We start from the raw sequence: 13212 nt of genomic DNA, 5'->3' as shown, positions 1-13212 counted from the left end.
GTATAGACTGCACAGCTTCATGGTTTCCTATACAAGTAAACACATATACAGGCCAGGGTAAATTTACTAAGATGTGAGTTCTATTGAACATATTAGATTCTAGAAGTTTCATAATAAATTGCTGTGGGCAACCTCCCATCTTCGATAGAACTCCCGAAACTTGGCACCTGGATTGGCTGGGGGTGAGCCAAATCCACAGTTTGAGGGAGGAGCCCAGAATGTAAACAATACATTGTCCGTTAATCACGGATCGTTGGTTACGGGTTTCAGTTGTTTGTTTTTAACCTCCCGTGGATGCTATGGAACGAAGAGGATGTGATCTTCGCTCAGTAAGTATAATTTCCTTCCACAGGTACCCATAGGGACATCTACTAGAGAAGGGGACGGACCATTGATGGACCCAATAGGTGAGTATAGTGTGTGAATGACTGTAGTACGTAGTAAAATGTTACTGTCCTATGTGTCCGTGTATTATTTAACTATTTGTTATGTTGTAGAACTACAAGTACCAGCAGCCCTTTAATGCACCCGCATGCTGGGACTTGTGGTTCTCCAAGTCCCTGCAGTGCATCCACAACATACCACGATAGTATATTATCTATTTTTACACTTAATTCATCAGCCCGGTGCCCACCGCCCTGGGGTGTAGGGGATAGCCTGGGCTTCAGTCCTGGCTGGGGTAATTCTGGAGGGGGGCTCTTTATTGAGAGGGTCCCCACTCCCCTAGGGTTCAGCCCAGGCTGAACAGTCAGGGGGTATAATGCTTTGGTCGGGAGATCTAGTGTAAATAGTTTTCCCCAGCTGTGGCTTTACCCTGCTGGCTGTTTGTGCCCTGCGCTGGTTCTCAAAATACGGGGACCCCTACTCATTTTGTCCCCCGTATTTTGGAAACAGTACTTGCCCTTGAGCCTGGTGCTGATTTTAGAAATAAGGGGAAACTCCATCTTGTTTGGCCCCTGAATTTCTAAAAATTGAAGCATGCATGGATCTGACTGCATTGGGTAGGTGGCCGAATGTAATTGGCAGCCGTATACTGTATGGCCACCAAATACGGATACATACGGCCCCCTACACCATCGGAAAATACAAATACCGTAAATACAGCAGATTAGTAAATTTGCCCTATTTACAAGTCCTATTTTCCCAAAAATACGGTATTTGTTAGTAAATTTCCCCCTGCAATGTGTTTTTTTACAAAAAAAAAAAAACACGTGAAATCGCATGTAAAACGTGTATTCAGGGCCGGCGCCACCACTAGGCAGCCTTAGGCCACTGGAGGGTGGCATGGGAGCAGCCCCCCCCCCCCCCACTTGGAGCCATATGAGCGGCACTTCAAGCTTCCCTCCCCCTCTACTCGGCAGTGGTGGCCGAATCCCCCCCCCCCCCGAACAAGCTTCAAGCTCCCCCCACGCTGGACTCTGCGACGGCCACCGCCGCTTTTCAAGCTCCTCCCCCCAGCGCACCAGCCCCCCCCCCCCCGTGAGCAGGTAAGCGTCCGCTCCATCCCCCCGCTTGAGGCGCTACGGTGCACCGTGTATTTGCACAATCATTACTTATGTGGGTCAGATGTACAGCAGATGATATGTTTTGATGTTTGCCTGCATTTTTCCATGCCAAACACAATTAGTACAAAGCATATCTCAGTTATATAAAGATCCCATTCATTTTAGTCAATTCTATTTGAAATGAATGGACTGTCAACATTAAATAGGATAAAGGGACATGTTATGGGAAACGTGGTGTATCCAATGTGAAATTATCTATATTTGTAATCCAAGGGTAACTTTCAGACATACAGTATAATGACCGAATAAAAAACAGAATAAATGGCGCAAACTGCTACACTGTGAGCCTTGCCTTAGAATGAATGAATTCTTCACATGCTAGCTATGATATGATTGGCTGGTGATGATGGTGCGCCTTTAGAGACTCCATGTTTTCATCAAAAATCAATCTTTATTAATATGGTGGAACATAACGATTTACTTAAGTTCTAGGGCTTCATTCCAGTCCATTTTTTATTTCTTTCCACATTTCGAGCCTTATTCTGGTTCACTCTTAAGGCCCCCATACACTAGGGCGACTTGTCCTAAGGACAAGTCAGCCCCGATTTCCCCTAAGCTTCCCTGGGGGAGCTTGATAAAATTTGGCACTTGATGTGCCATTTTTTACATGTGATAAATCGGATGCGATTTATCACATGTAAAAATCCGAGGAGCTGCAGGGGAGCTAGCGATCCGTGGGAGTGGGGACCGGTCCGAGGGGGGGGGGGCGGCAGGAGCAGGCTGGGAGTGGGGACCGGTCCGGAGAGCAGCAGGAGCAGGCTGGGAGTGGGGACCGGTCCGGGGGAGAGGTGCGAGATGTAGCTGCAGAGCAGCGGGAGAATAGAAACCATCCTATTCAAAAGACTGGGCGGCCGCTGATTGGCTGAGTTCCCAGCCAATCAGCAGCCGCCAGTCTTTTGAATAGGATTTCTTTCTATTCTCCCGCCGCGCCACCGGTCTCTCTGCTCTGCACTGCGCCGCGGTCCCCGCTCCCTGCCTGCAGGTACATCTCGCACCGCTCCCCCGGACCGGTCCCCACTCCCAGCCTGCTCCTGCCACTCCCCCAGACGGCTGCACATGATTTATCTTATGTGCAGACCATCCGACATCCGGATCTGATCCGCGCATCGGATCAGATCAGATGTCATACTGTACGCAATTTGGCCAATTTCACCCGATTTCTCGGCCCAATCCTCCAGAATCGGGTGAAATCGGGGCCAAATCGCGTAGTGTATGGGGGCCTTTAGAATCAAATTCCTTCTCAAATGGACAAAACCATGTGCACTGCAGGGGGGCAGATATAACTTGTGCAGAGATAATTAGATTTGGGTGAGTTATTTTATTTCTGTGCAGGGAAAATACTGACTGCTTTATTTTTACACTGCAATATAGATCTCACTTTGAAGAAAAACCCCACCCAAATCTAATTCTCTATGCACAAGTAACATCTGCCCCATCTGCAGTGCACATGGTTTTGTCATTTTGAGAAGGAATTTGCCTCTAAGAGTGAACCAGAATAAGGCCCTTAGTGCACAGCACAATAGAAAAGAATGGCCTATTGGACTGAAGGACACAATGGAATGAATGAACCTTTTTAAATGAAGGGGCAAAATACAGCAGTCACCCCCATTTAAAAGGATGATGTGAATTAACACAATGCACATCTATATGGATGCAAAAAAATAGAACAGATACTGTACGAATCCCCTGACACGGGCAGTACGGACAGTGCAATGGTTAGCATTACTGCCTCACAGCACTGAGGTCATGGGTTCCATCCCCACCATGGCCCTAACTGTGCGGAGTTTGTATATTTTCCCCGTGCTCGCGTGGGTTTCCTCCCATAATCCAAAAATATACCGGTAGGTTAACTGGCTCCCAACAAAGTAACCCTAGAATGTCTGTGTGTGCGTGTACATGTGGTAGGGAATATAGATTGTAAGCTCCACTGGGGCAGAGATGTTCAACTATTCTCTGTAAAGCGCTGTGGAAAATGTGTGCGCTATATAAGAAACGATTAATAATAATATTTACATGATATAGCTGCAGGCAGGGGCATCATTTATACACCAGTGGGTGGGGGCACTTAGGGGTGATTCACTTTGGCACAACCCATTGTAGCCTCACGTGCCACTTAAACTTCCAGTCTTCCCTAGATTCCCCACCACACATTTCCATCATCAGCCAGCGTTGTTTATATTCCTCTGCCTGACACAAGGCTGTTCTCCGAATGAAATTAGATCCCTCGCATGTGACCTTCAAACATGATAAAAACAAAACAAATCTGTCTTCTTATTGGAAAATATGTCTGAGAAGCAGAAACTGAAGCTAGGCAGAAAAGCAATGCGTTGTGTAAAGCAGGCATGTCCAAACTGTGGCCCTACAGCGGTTGTGAAACTACACATCCCAGCATGCCTTGCCATTGTTTTATCTTTCCGTAATAGCAAAACTGCTGGTGGGCCACCGCGTAAGAGGATTGCCAGCCTCTAAAAACACAAAACCAAACAGAAAAAAACGTGGGGCGCTTGGGTGAACAAGAAAAGTTTACAATTTATTAAAATCAAACAGACTTTTCAGACCTGTTCAGACCTGTTCGCTAGGCTGCATATACTTGCAGGCTATGCACTATGCAAGTGACTTCAGAGGCTTTTATTTGGTGGTGACTGATGATGACCGTAACCACTTAAGTGGTATGCCCGGAACATTTCTGGGCTCAGCTACGCTGCCGCAGCGGGCTGTCCCGGAAAATTTCCGGACATACCACTATGTAGTAGGTATGTAGTGTTTTGGGCGGCTCGGGAGAGTTCAGGCACCCGAGTCCTCCCGAGCCGCCGCGAAACATCCCAGAGTCTGCCGCCTGTCTGATGACTGACAGTCGGCTGGGGCAGCAGCGGCAGGGGAGCTCCGGCGTACTAACGCCAGATCGAAGGTGAGGGGGGTGGCGGTTTATTATGATCTGTGGTGGGTTTTGCTGGGGCAGGACAAACCTGCCCTGGTAGGTTGGTCCTGCCCCAGCTAAACCCACCACTCAAGGTGTTAATGCTGCCACTTAGTAATATAAACTATGTTAGGGCTCAGATTAAGCAAAATATTTTCGCCAAAAAGGTTTTCTGGTTACTACGCTCCCCCGCGCATTGGCACGGGGGATCATCTATGCATGTACATACGCTGGGTAACGAGCGGGCATGGCAAACTGCTAGTTCGCCGTCCCGTTCGCACCCAACAGTGCGGTTGGTGGGTGTGGAACAGGGGCGACGGGCTGCGCCCATGGGAACGCCCAGCCTTTCATGGGTGTACCCATGAAAACCCTGGGTGTTCCCATGGAAATTAGGCAATGACACGGCTGCCGGGGGCTTGCAGCTGACATCACCGGATGTCAGCTGCCCGTCCTCTTCCCATGCAGGGAACACACAAACCTAAGACACCAGAGAGCGTCTTAGTTTTGAGTGTACCTTCCAAACTGTCACTATTGATCAGAGGCAACAACACTCATTGGGCCAGAATTTTCAAGCTTCAAAATTGATAAAATGTAGAGTGATAAACAACCAGCCAATCAGCTCCTACCTTTTTTCAAACTCCGCCTGTAACATGACACAGGTAGGAGCTGATTGGCTGGCTGTTTATAACTCTCCATTTTATCACTTTTGAAGCTTGATCTATTGGGTATGTGAAACTCATTGATAAATGGGCCATACACTCTCTACCCGAACACTGCACCTTTTTATGAGACAAGTGTCTGCTGTTTAATCGGACGTTGCGGCTAATAAAACAATCGGAAGAGATTACCATTGGCCCGTTACACCCTGTACCGATCTCATCCAGAACATTGTAAGTTTTGTACAGAATTCTTATTCACCCGTGGTGCTTGTGTGTCCCGGAACACCATATCCTATGTCTGCTTCTGTGTATAGGATTATGTAACAGAAGAAAGCCCGAGCACTGATTGCAGGCATTTGGGCAACCTCCTGTAAACTTAATGTGCATCCAGTAATTGTACAGAACACGGCATGTTTGTCTGTGACATACCCAGGGTGTATTGCTTACCCTTTGTAAATAATCTTCAGAGGATTGCAACGTGTCATTCAGCGAAACGCCTGGGAGGTTAGAATGTTGGCGACAGGATCCCGGAGCCAGTTTTAGATGTTCTGCTTTGTAGAAGAGGTGGCCGCTTGTAGAATCAGCCTGTGGCTCCAGGACATATGCTCGGTTTTCAAGTGTAATTAATCCCCTGAAAATAAATAAACAATGCAGTTATTGCAGAATCTATTTAAAAATTCATATGCAGCGCTCTGTATACAGGATGCATGGCCCCACGCCTGGGTATAGGACAGATTGGTAACAGCATATATATACATACCTATAGTGCCAATAAATGTGACTGTTGACTACTGAAGAGTCTTCCATTCTATTTAACAGGACAGGAAGGGCAGTTGCCCATAGCAACTCATCAGATTCTAGGGGTGGAATTTACAAAGATGGAAGTTCTATTTCAGATGGGACGTTACTATAAGCAATCAATCAGGATTGACTTATTTTTTATTTAGCACCTTCTAGAAGATAATAGTATCTGATTGGTTGCATCTGAAATAGAACTCTCATCTTAGTAAATTTCCCCCAGTTATCATTTTATAGAATGTTCTTGATAAATAAATAAGCTATAAGCTGATAAATGATAGGTTGCTACGGGTAACTTCTTCACTTGCCCGCTTTAGAAGGTTTGAATTTCGCATCTCAGGAATAGGGGTGCAGAGACACAGGGGCAGGACAGTATATGATTGGATCCCATAGCAAAATGTGAACATGGGCTCTGGGACGACAGTCAGTAGCACAAAGGGTGGTCTATTCTGACACAATTTGCAACGTTCTTTTGAGACCCTTTATGGGGGTGACCAGGGCCGGCGCCACCACTAGGCAGCCTTAGGCATTTGCAGTTTGGAGCTGGACCCCCCACCCCTGCATGGAGGTGAGCGGTGCTGATTGTGGCCACCACTCCCTCCCACCCCCTGGAACGACTCGGGGCTGCTGCAACACCCACCCACCCCTCATGGATTGACGCAGCGACCCACGCCGCATCACCCAACAAGCCACCCTCCCCCCTGGGGAGCGTTGCGGCGACACGCATAACCTGGCAAGCCCCCCTACCTGGAACATCACGCATCGCTGGACCCGGCAAGCCCCCCCGGGGAGCGTCGCGGCAACCAGATCACCGGGCAAGCCCCCCCTGGGGAGCATCGTGGCGACCCACATCACCCGACTAGCCCCCCCTGGAACCTCACGGTGCCGCACGTTGCATCGCTGGACCCGGCAAGCCCCCCACCCTGGGGAGCGTTGCGGAGGCCAGCATCCCCCCCGTGAAGCAACACAGCGTGTGAGTGCCGGGGCGCCCCCCCTCCCCGCCTGGAGCGCTCCGGTGCCTAGCACCAGCCCTGAGGGTGACACAGCTATGTGGACCTCACCTCTGGGCCATGTAGTGTTGTACCCGCTGTTGATGCTCTAAAGTGAGTTTCCATACAGCAGTTTGCAGGTAAACATAATGGGAAGACATGTAGGTGTAAATTTACTAAGATGGGAGTTCTATTGAAGATGGGATGTTGCCCCTAGCAACCAAGCAGATTCCATTTATTACATCTAGAAGATGCTAAATAAATAAGAAGTAGAATCTGATTGGATTCTATGGGCTACATCCCATCTTCAAGAGAACTTCCATCTTAGTAAATTTACCCCATAGGGTCTGATTCAGAGGACAATATCAGTAGCATAACAATAGCCCCAGCAGACCCCGCCATGGCAGGGAGGCGCTGAGTAAATGTGGTCACTCGGGGTCTGTAGGGCTATCGCTGAACTGCTGCTGCCTGCCGGGACCTGCAGATCTACTTGCCTGCAGTCCCGACTCCCGGCGCTCCCCCTGCGGCTGCTAATGAGAAACAGCCCTAACAAAATGTCTGCCCCCTTAATGCAGACTGGTTCTGAGGATGCTAGAGGAGGTGGTCTCCTCTAGCAACCTTAAAAACTGTCTGCTGTTAGTGGCAGCCATTTTGTTGGAGGCATTTCTCATTAGCAGCAGGAAGAGCGCCGGAACCGCAGGAAAGTAGATTTGCAGGTCCCATAGACCCGGTGGCGGCAAGCGGATGGGTGAGTGAGGGTAAACTTTACTGGGGGGGTGATGAGGGGGTTGAGGGGCGCTGCTGAAGTTTTCCGGCAGGGGGGCGCATATTTTGTAGTTACGCTACTGGTCAATATATGGGAAAGTGTCATACTGAGAATATCTCCCCCCCCCCCCCCCCCAAGCCCCCATATGTTTCTGGTCTCTGCCCTTCCCCGGAGAGGAGAAGTAGGTAAGTATGCTGTAGAGCAGTGATGGCTAACCTTGACACCCCTGATGTTGTTGAACTACACATCCCAGCATGCCTTGCTACAGTTTTGCTATATGGCCATGCTAAAACTGATGCAGGGCATGCTGGAGTGTCAAGGTTAGCCATCATTTCTGTAAACGCATCCTTAGGAAGAAGCAGGCAGTGCTCTTCTTCCATCCTGATGCCAGTGGCCCCACCCCCTCACCATGGTGTCATGATCACATGTTTTGGGGTGTGGCCAACCAGCAGAGACAGAAAATCACCACCCCATTACAGTAATGGACACAGAACAGCAGACCAGGAACAATAGTAAAAACATCATTATTATGAAAAAAAAAAAGAGTCTAGTTGTGTAGCAGAAAATAAACACCCGTGCCTGGTTGATATAAAGCCGATGATGATCATAAAACACACAGCGAAGCGACACAATTTGTTACACAACGCAGTTGTGTGAATTTGAAACACGCATTTAACGCTACGTCTTCATTACAACTCGAGCTGAGCAGACCTGCTGGTATTGTAGCTGATGTATGTCAAACCTATTCCCTCGTTTTTATACAACATTTTATAAGATATTTTGCAAAGTTGGTGATTTTGAAGAACATCCTTTATTTACTACTCTGCCAACGTCTGCCTAATGATCTGTTATTGAGGTTCATACACCAGAGAGGGAACGCAGAGCGATGGAGTCAAATAGCAGCACGCGGATAATAAACTAATAAGCTCATCCGTCTATATTTGGGAGATTTTTCTTTATAAAGCAGAGAGGCTGAGATAATCATATATTAACACCGAGGACAGGATTACAGCTCCGCGCGTTGCCAGATGTTCCAAAGATGCAAAATGTGAAGTGGGGAGAAAAAAAAGAAAAAAAAGAAAATCTGCTTGGAGCCATTTACAATAGGTAGCACTTTAATGCCAATTTTTGATAATTACAGTGATTAATCCATCAACGAGAGCAAATGCTGCTGTAATTATTGCATATTGAGGTCATTGTTTGTTAAATAATTGTATAATTAAGTTTAGACTGAAAACCAACACATTTACTAACCTTGAAGCATAGATTGGTTAATTGCGCAGCGCAGCAAGAGTTCCACCTTAATGGAACAGTGGAACCTGCCTGTTAGAGGTTCTGTTTGCAAGAAATAGTGGCTACTCTATAAAAGTGGGCCATATGGCGAAGCCATATTAAATGAAATCCAAAAGACTGGCGCAAGTACGTAAAGGTAAGGTCGAGGTGCAGCACTGTTTACAAAGCGTCCAAACCTAGTTTTCAGATGTATGATTGCATTCGGCATATGCGCCAAGCATAAAATGCAATGGATTCAAGGATTTGGATGCGAAGGGCAATGACATCTTCAGACCGCCGTTGCCCTATCATATTGCACCTCCATGCTGTTGGGAATCTATCCAGTTCACTCCTGGTAAACCCCGTCAGTAGTGTAACAATAGCCCCGCAGACCCTGCCGTGGCAGGGAGGTGCTGAGAAAGTGTGGGCGCCGGGGCTATTGTTACACCGCTGCCGCCTGCCAGGACCTGCCGCATCTGTGGCCGGGACCCGCAGATTTACTTGTCTGCGGTCCCGGCTCTGGCTCCTGCTCTGGCTCCTGCTGCTTATAAAAACTGACCATCACAAAATGGCTGCCCCCCCCCCCATACAGTAGACCGTTTTTGAGGATGCTGGAGGTGGCATCAGCCTCCTCTAGCATCCTAAAAAATGGTCTGCTATTATTGGCAGCCATTTTGTAACGGTCATTTTTCATTAGCAGGATTACCTGTACTCCCCTGGTAAAGTATGATTGCCATCACTTGTGTTGAAACACCTTATCAATTTACCTGCTCAACACCGGTGATGGTGTCCAGGAACAGAGCATTGTGTGTCCCTCCTGATGAGGGTCATGTTGGGAGGTATGATACAGCTTTGATAAATGCAATGGGGACACAACACACCCATTCACAGGAACACAGTAAAATAAAATAATTATAACCTGCCCTGCACACCATCTATCCACATTCTCCCGTACAGTGACTGGCTGTCAGCATTCTGGTTGGTGGATATCTCCAGCCATCCACCAATCAGAATCACCATCTGTCTTCAGGGTGTGAGGCAGGTGGAGAATGCTGCCTTGCTGTTTGTTTTGTGTGACCACCACCCACCCCTGCTCGAAGGCCCCTAGAATACGGGGGCCTAGACAGCTACCAAGTGAGCCCGTACTTTAAAATGGCCCTATGAATAAAATTCAACTTAGTAGCCCCATGTGACCAGTGTTATATTTCTGTGATCAGTATACCAAACAGAATGAATTATACAGACAATGGCACTCATTTTGGTTCACTTGCAATTCAGCTGTATTTTGCTGCTTTGTGAGCAAAGTACCGCCGCCCGCGCGAACGCCCACCTGTCCCTTCATATCTAATGTCCCTACAGGAGACATCCATTTGCAGCCTTGCGTGCTGGCCCGAAATCATTGCATGGTCGTCGACCATCAAATTATTTCTCAAGAACTCGCTAATCTACAGTAAATCACTTCCTGGTGGCTTAGATTAGCGGCGCCCTGCTCCGAGAACAGGGTGGTCTGTTGACACCTGATGATATCAGCTGCCCACCCCCCGGAAGGCAGGAAGCCGTCCCCGTTCGCAGAGGAACGGCCAGCATTTTTCCTGGGTGCGCCCAGCGTTTTTGTGGGTACGCCCAGGAATGTTGGGCGTTCGCATGCAAATGCCCCCATCATGCCTCCTACACCCTCCCCCCCTGCCTCGAATACTATGTAAGTCTTAGAGGGCACCCGCAGAGAAGACCTGCAAATGGGCATTTAAGCATATGTGCTTCCGCAGATTATTAACATCGATTTCCTTTGCGAAATGGAAACGGGCAAACCGATTAGAATGGGAACCAATATGAAATAAAGTATACTACAGTATAGTATACAATACAGGGAGCTTTGACTGGACCATTATACAATACAGAGATCATTATAGGGATCAGCAAATACTACATAAACCATTGTAGGGAGTAGAATGCAATACAGAGAGCATTGAATGGACCATTTTACAATACAGAGAACATTGGTATGGACCATTTTACAATACAGAGAACATTGGTATGGACCATTATACAATACAGAGAACATTGTATGGACCATTTTACAATACAGAGAACATTGGACCATTTTACAATACAGAGAACATTGTATGGACCATTTTACAATACAGAGAACATTGTATGGACCATTTTACAATACAGAGAACATTGGTATGGACCATTTTACAATACAGAGAACATTGTATGGACCATTATACAATACAGAGAACATTGTATGGAGTACATTCTGGTCCTAATTCGAAACTACAGAGGGTGAAACCAATGAATATGTTTCCTGCTGGCTGGGAGAAGAAAAGTATTTAAACTCTCTCTGCAAAATATACCTCTTGTGTTCCCGGTGCTACGCCAACCCCACCTCATAGCAGTAAGAAAGAATGAGCGCGTTTGTACCACCGCTATCCAATGCCAGGAAATGCTCATTTAAATTTGCATTTAAATTTGCAGTGTTGAATGCAAATCAAGAAAGGCAATCCTATATTGTCTTGCGTGGACTTTACACCTGTGGTCTGACTTTCTCTGTTGTCCATCATCAATGGCAGAGACTACTAAGATTAAATATGAGGAAAGACCTGGCAAGGACCAAGCCTGCGCCACCTTGTCACACATGCAGAGCCGTACAATGATACTATGGAGAGAGATAAGAAAGGATGACGTACCTGAGACCAGAACAGAAGCTTAGACTGACTGCTGACTTGGGATATCCCTCTACCTCTCCATGGTAGTAGCACCGATCCTAAAGCAAAGAAAGGAAAATCAGAGGTCAGTGTAGCTGCTATGGTTTCATCGTGGTCTGGGAATAAGAACGAACAAACGGAACATGTAGAAGGAGAAATGATTGTTTGGTTCTGGAATCATCTATAATTAGTCCAAGAAACACTGCATCCATATAATACAGGAAGTCACAACTATTAAATATACAAGATGAAACTGGTAATTAGCAACCGCCACATCAGAGCAGGAAAGGGTCAAAGGGCTCGACAGTGTCTAGGTCAACCCTTAAAGGTCAACAGTTACAAGGTTCATATGGGATGGTTGACACCGCATCCCGGCTTACGGCTTCGGCACCACTATGCTCAGCAAACTTTACCATTCCCAATCGTAGTCAAGGTGGTTGGTAAAGTATGACAAAGTCCACAAGATATAAAAAATAAAAAAAATCAAGAAAAACTCAACCTTGTCATGTATCGGCCATTACTGTAGCAATCCAAAGTAGTCATTCAAAGGGTTAAAAAACCCTACAGGACCTGAACCACTTGGAATGAGGAGCAGCATGTTGTTCCTTCGCATAAATGATGGGGATTAAACTGGCTTCTGTCAATGGGAATCCCCTCAGCCAATAATGGGAGAGTCCATAGGAGCTCTGCCCAGGGATTGGCTGGCCATGTCCCATAGAAGTCAATGTTATGAAAAGATCATTGACTCCTATGATGGGAACCGGCATTTCAGTCTAACCACAATGTTAATTGACTGTATCCCTAAGGTTAATAGGGGTCACCCCTGGGGAAACCTTCAATTAACTTTGTGGTTGTGTACTTATTTGATCTTACTAATTTTCCCCAATAATGTTGACACAGCCATAACGACAACAAGAAAATGTCGACATGGTTAAAATGTCGCCATGTTTATAATGTCGCTATTTGACATGTCGACACCAGAATGACGACAGTACTTTTATATTATTTTAAGTATTAGGCTAAAATATGCAACAATGTGTTGGGATTGCAGGAGGGGTCTTAAGTAAATGGACGCCTCCCGCACGCTTGGGTGATCTGCTGCTACATCCTAACGTGCAGCATCAGATCAATTACGTGAAGATCATCCATCTCAGACAGGGACCCTCAGGTTACGCAGATTAGCCGTTCCAGCTCCGCCCACCTCCACTTTGGAGTTCTGCGGAAACATACGTCTGTGAATCGGGCCCGTAGAATGTTTTACACACACATAAAAATCCCTGTATTATTCACCATTGCTACATTTCCCAGTCTGTATGGCGGATACGGATCAATATTTCAAGAACAAAAGACCTTAATCTCTTCCCAGAACCCCTAAAAAAATGCAATACCTTATCACATATAGCTTTAGCGAATTCCTTTATTCAAATGCATGACCTCAACTCGCTATCTGATGGCGGTTTTTGGTTAGACTGTGCTAGGAAGATATTAAGTGTTGTTAAACCTCCCTACTCATTTCCTGGTCAAGAACATAACGCTAC

General features: G+C 46.8%; 1 protein-coding gene across 2 annotated transcripts in view; it reads right to left on the bottom strand.

The window, feature by feature from the left end:
• ADAM12 (ADAM metallopeptidase domain 12) overlaps positions 1-13212 on the bottom strand; it is a 361770-nt gene that overhangs the window by 140832 nt on the left and 207726 nt on the right. For both annotated transcript variants that reach the window (XM_083149520.1, XM_083149521.1), the window contains 2 exons: positions 11657-11733; positions 5589-5772 (listed from right to left, as the gene is read on the bottom strand). In XM_083149520.1, coding sequence (XP_083005646.1) covers positions 5589-5772; positions 11657-11733 — 261 coding nt within the window. The remainder of the gene's footprint in view (positions 1-5588; positions 5773-11656; positions 11734-13212) is intronic.

This window comes from Crinia signifera, chromosome 6 (assembly GCF_055691185.1).
Source record: "Crinia signifera chromosome 6, ASM5569118v1, whole genome shotgun sequence".
Taxonomy (NCBI): Eukaryota; Metazoa; Chordata; class Amphibia; order Anura; family Myobatrachidae; genus Crinia; species Crinia signifera.
This window is presented reverse-complemented; position numbering and strand designations above follow the sequence as displayed.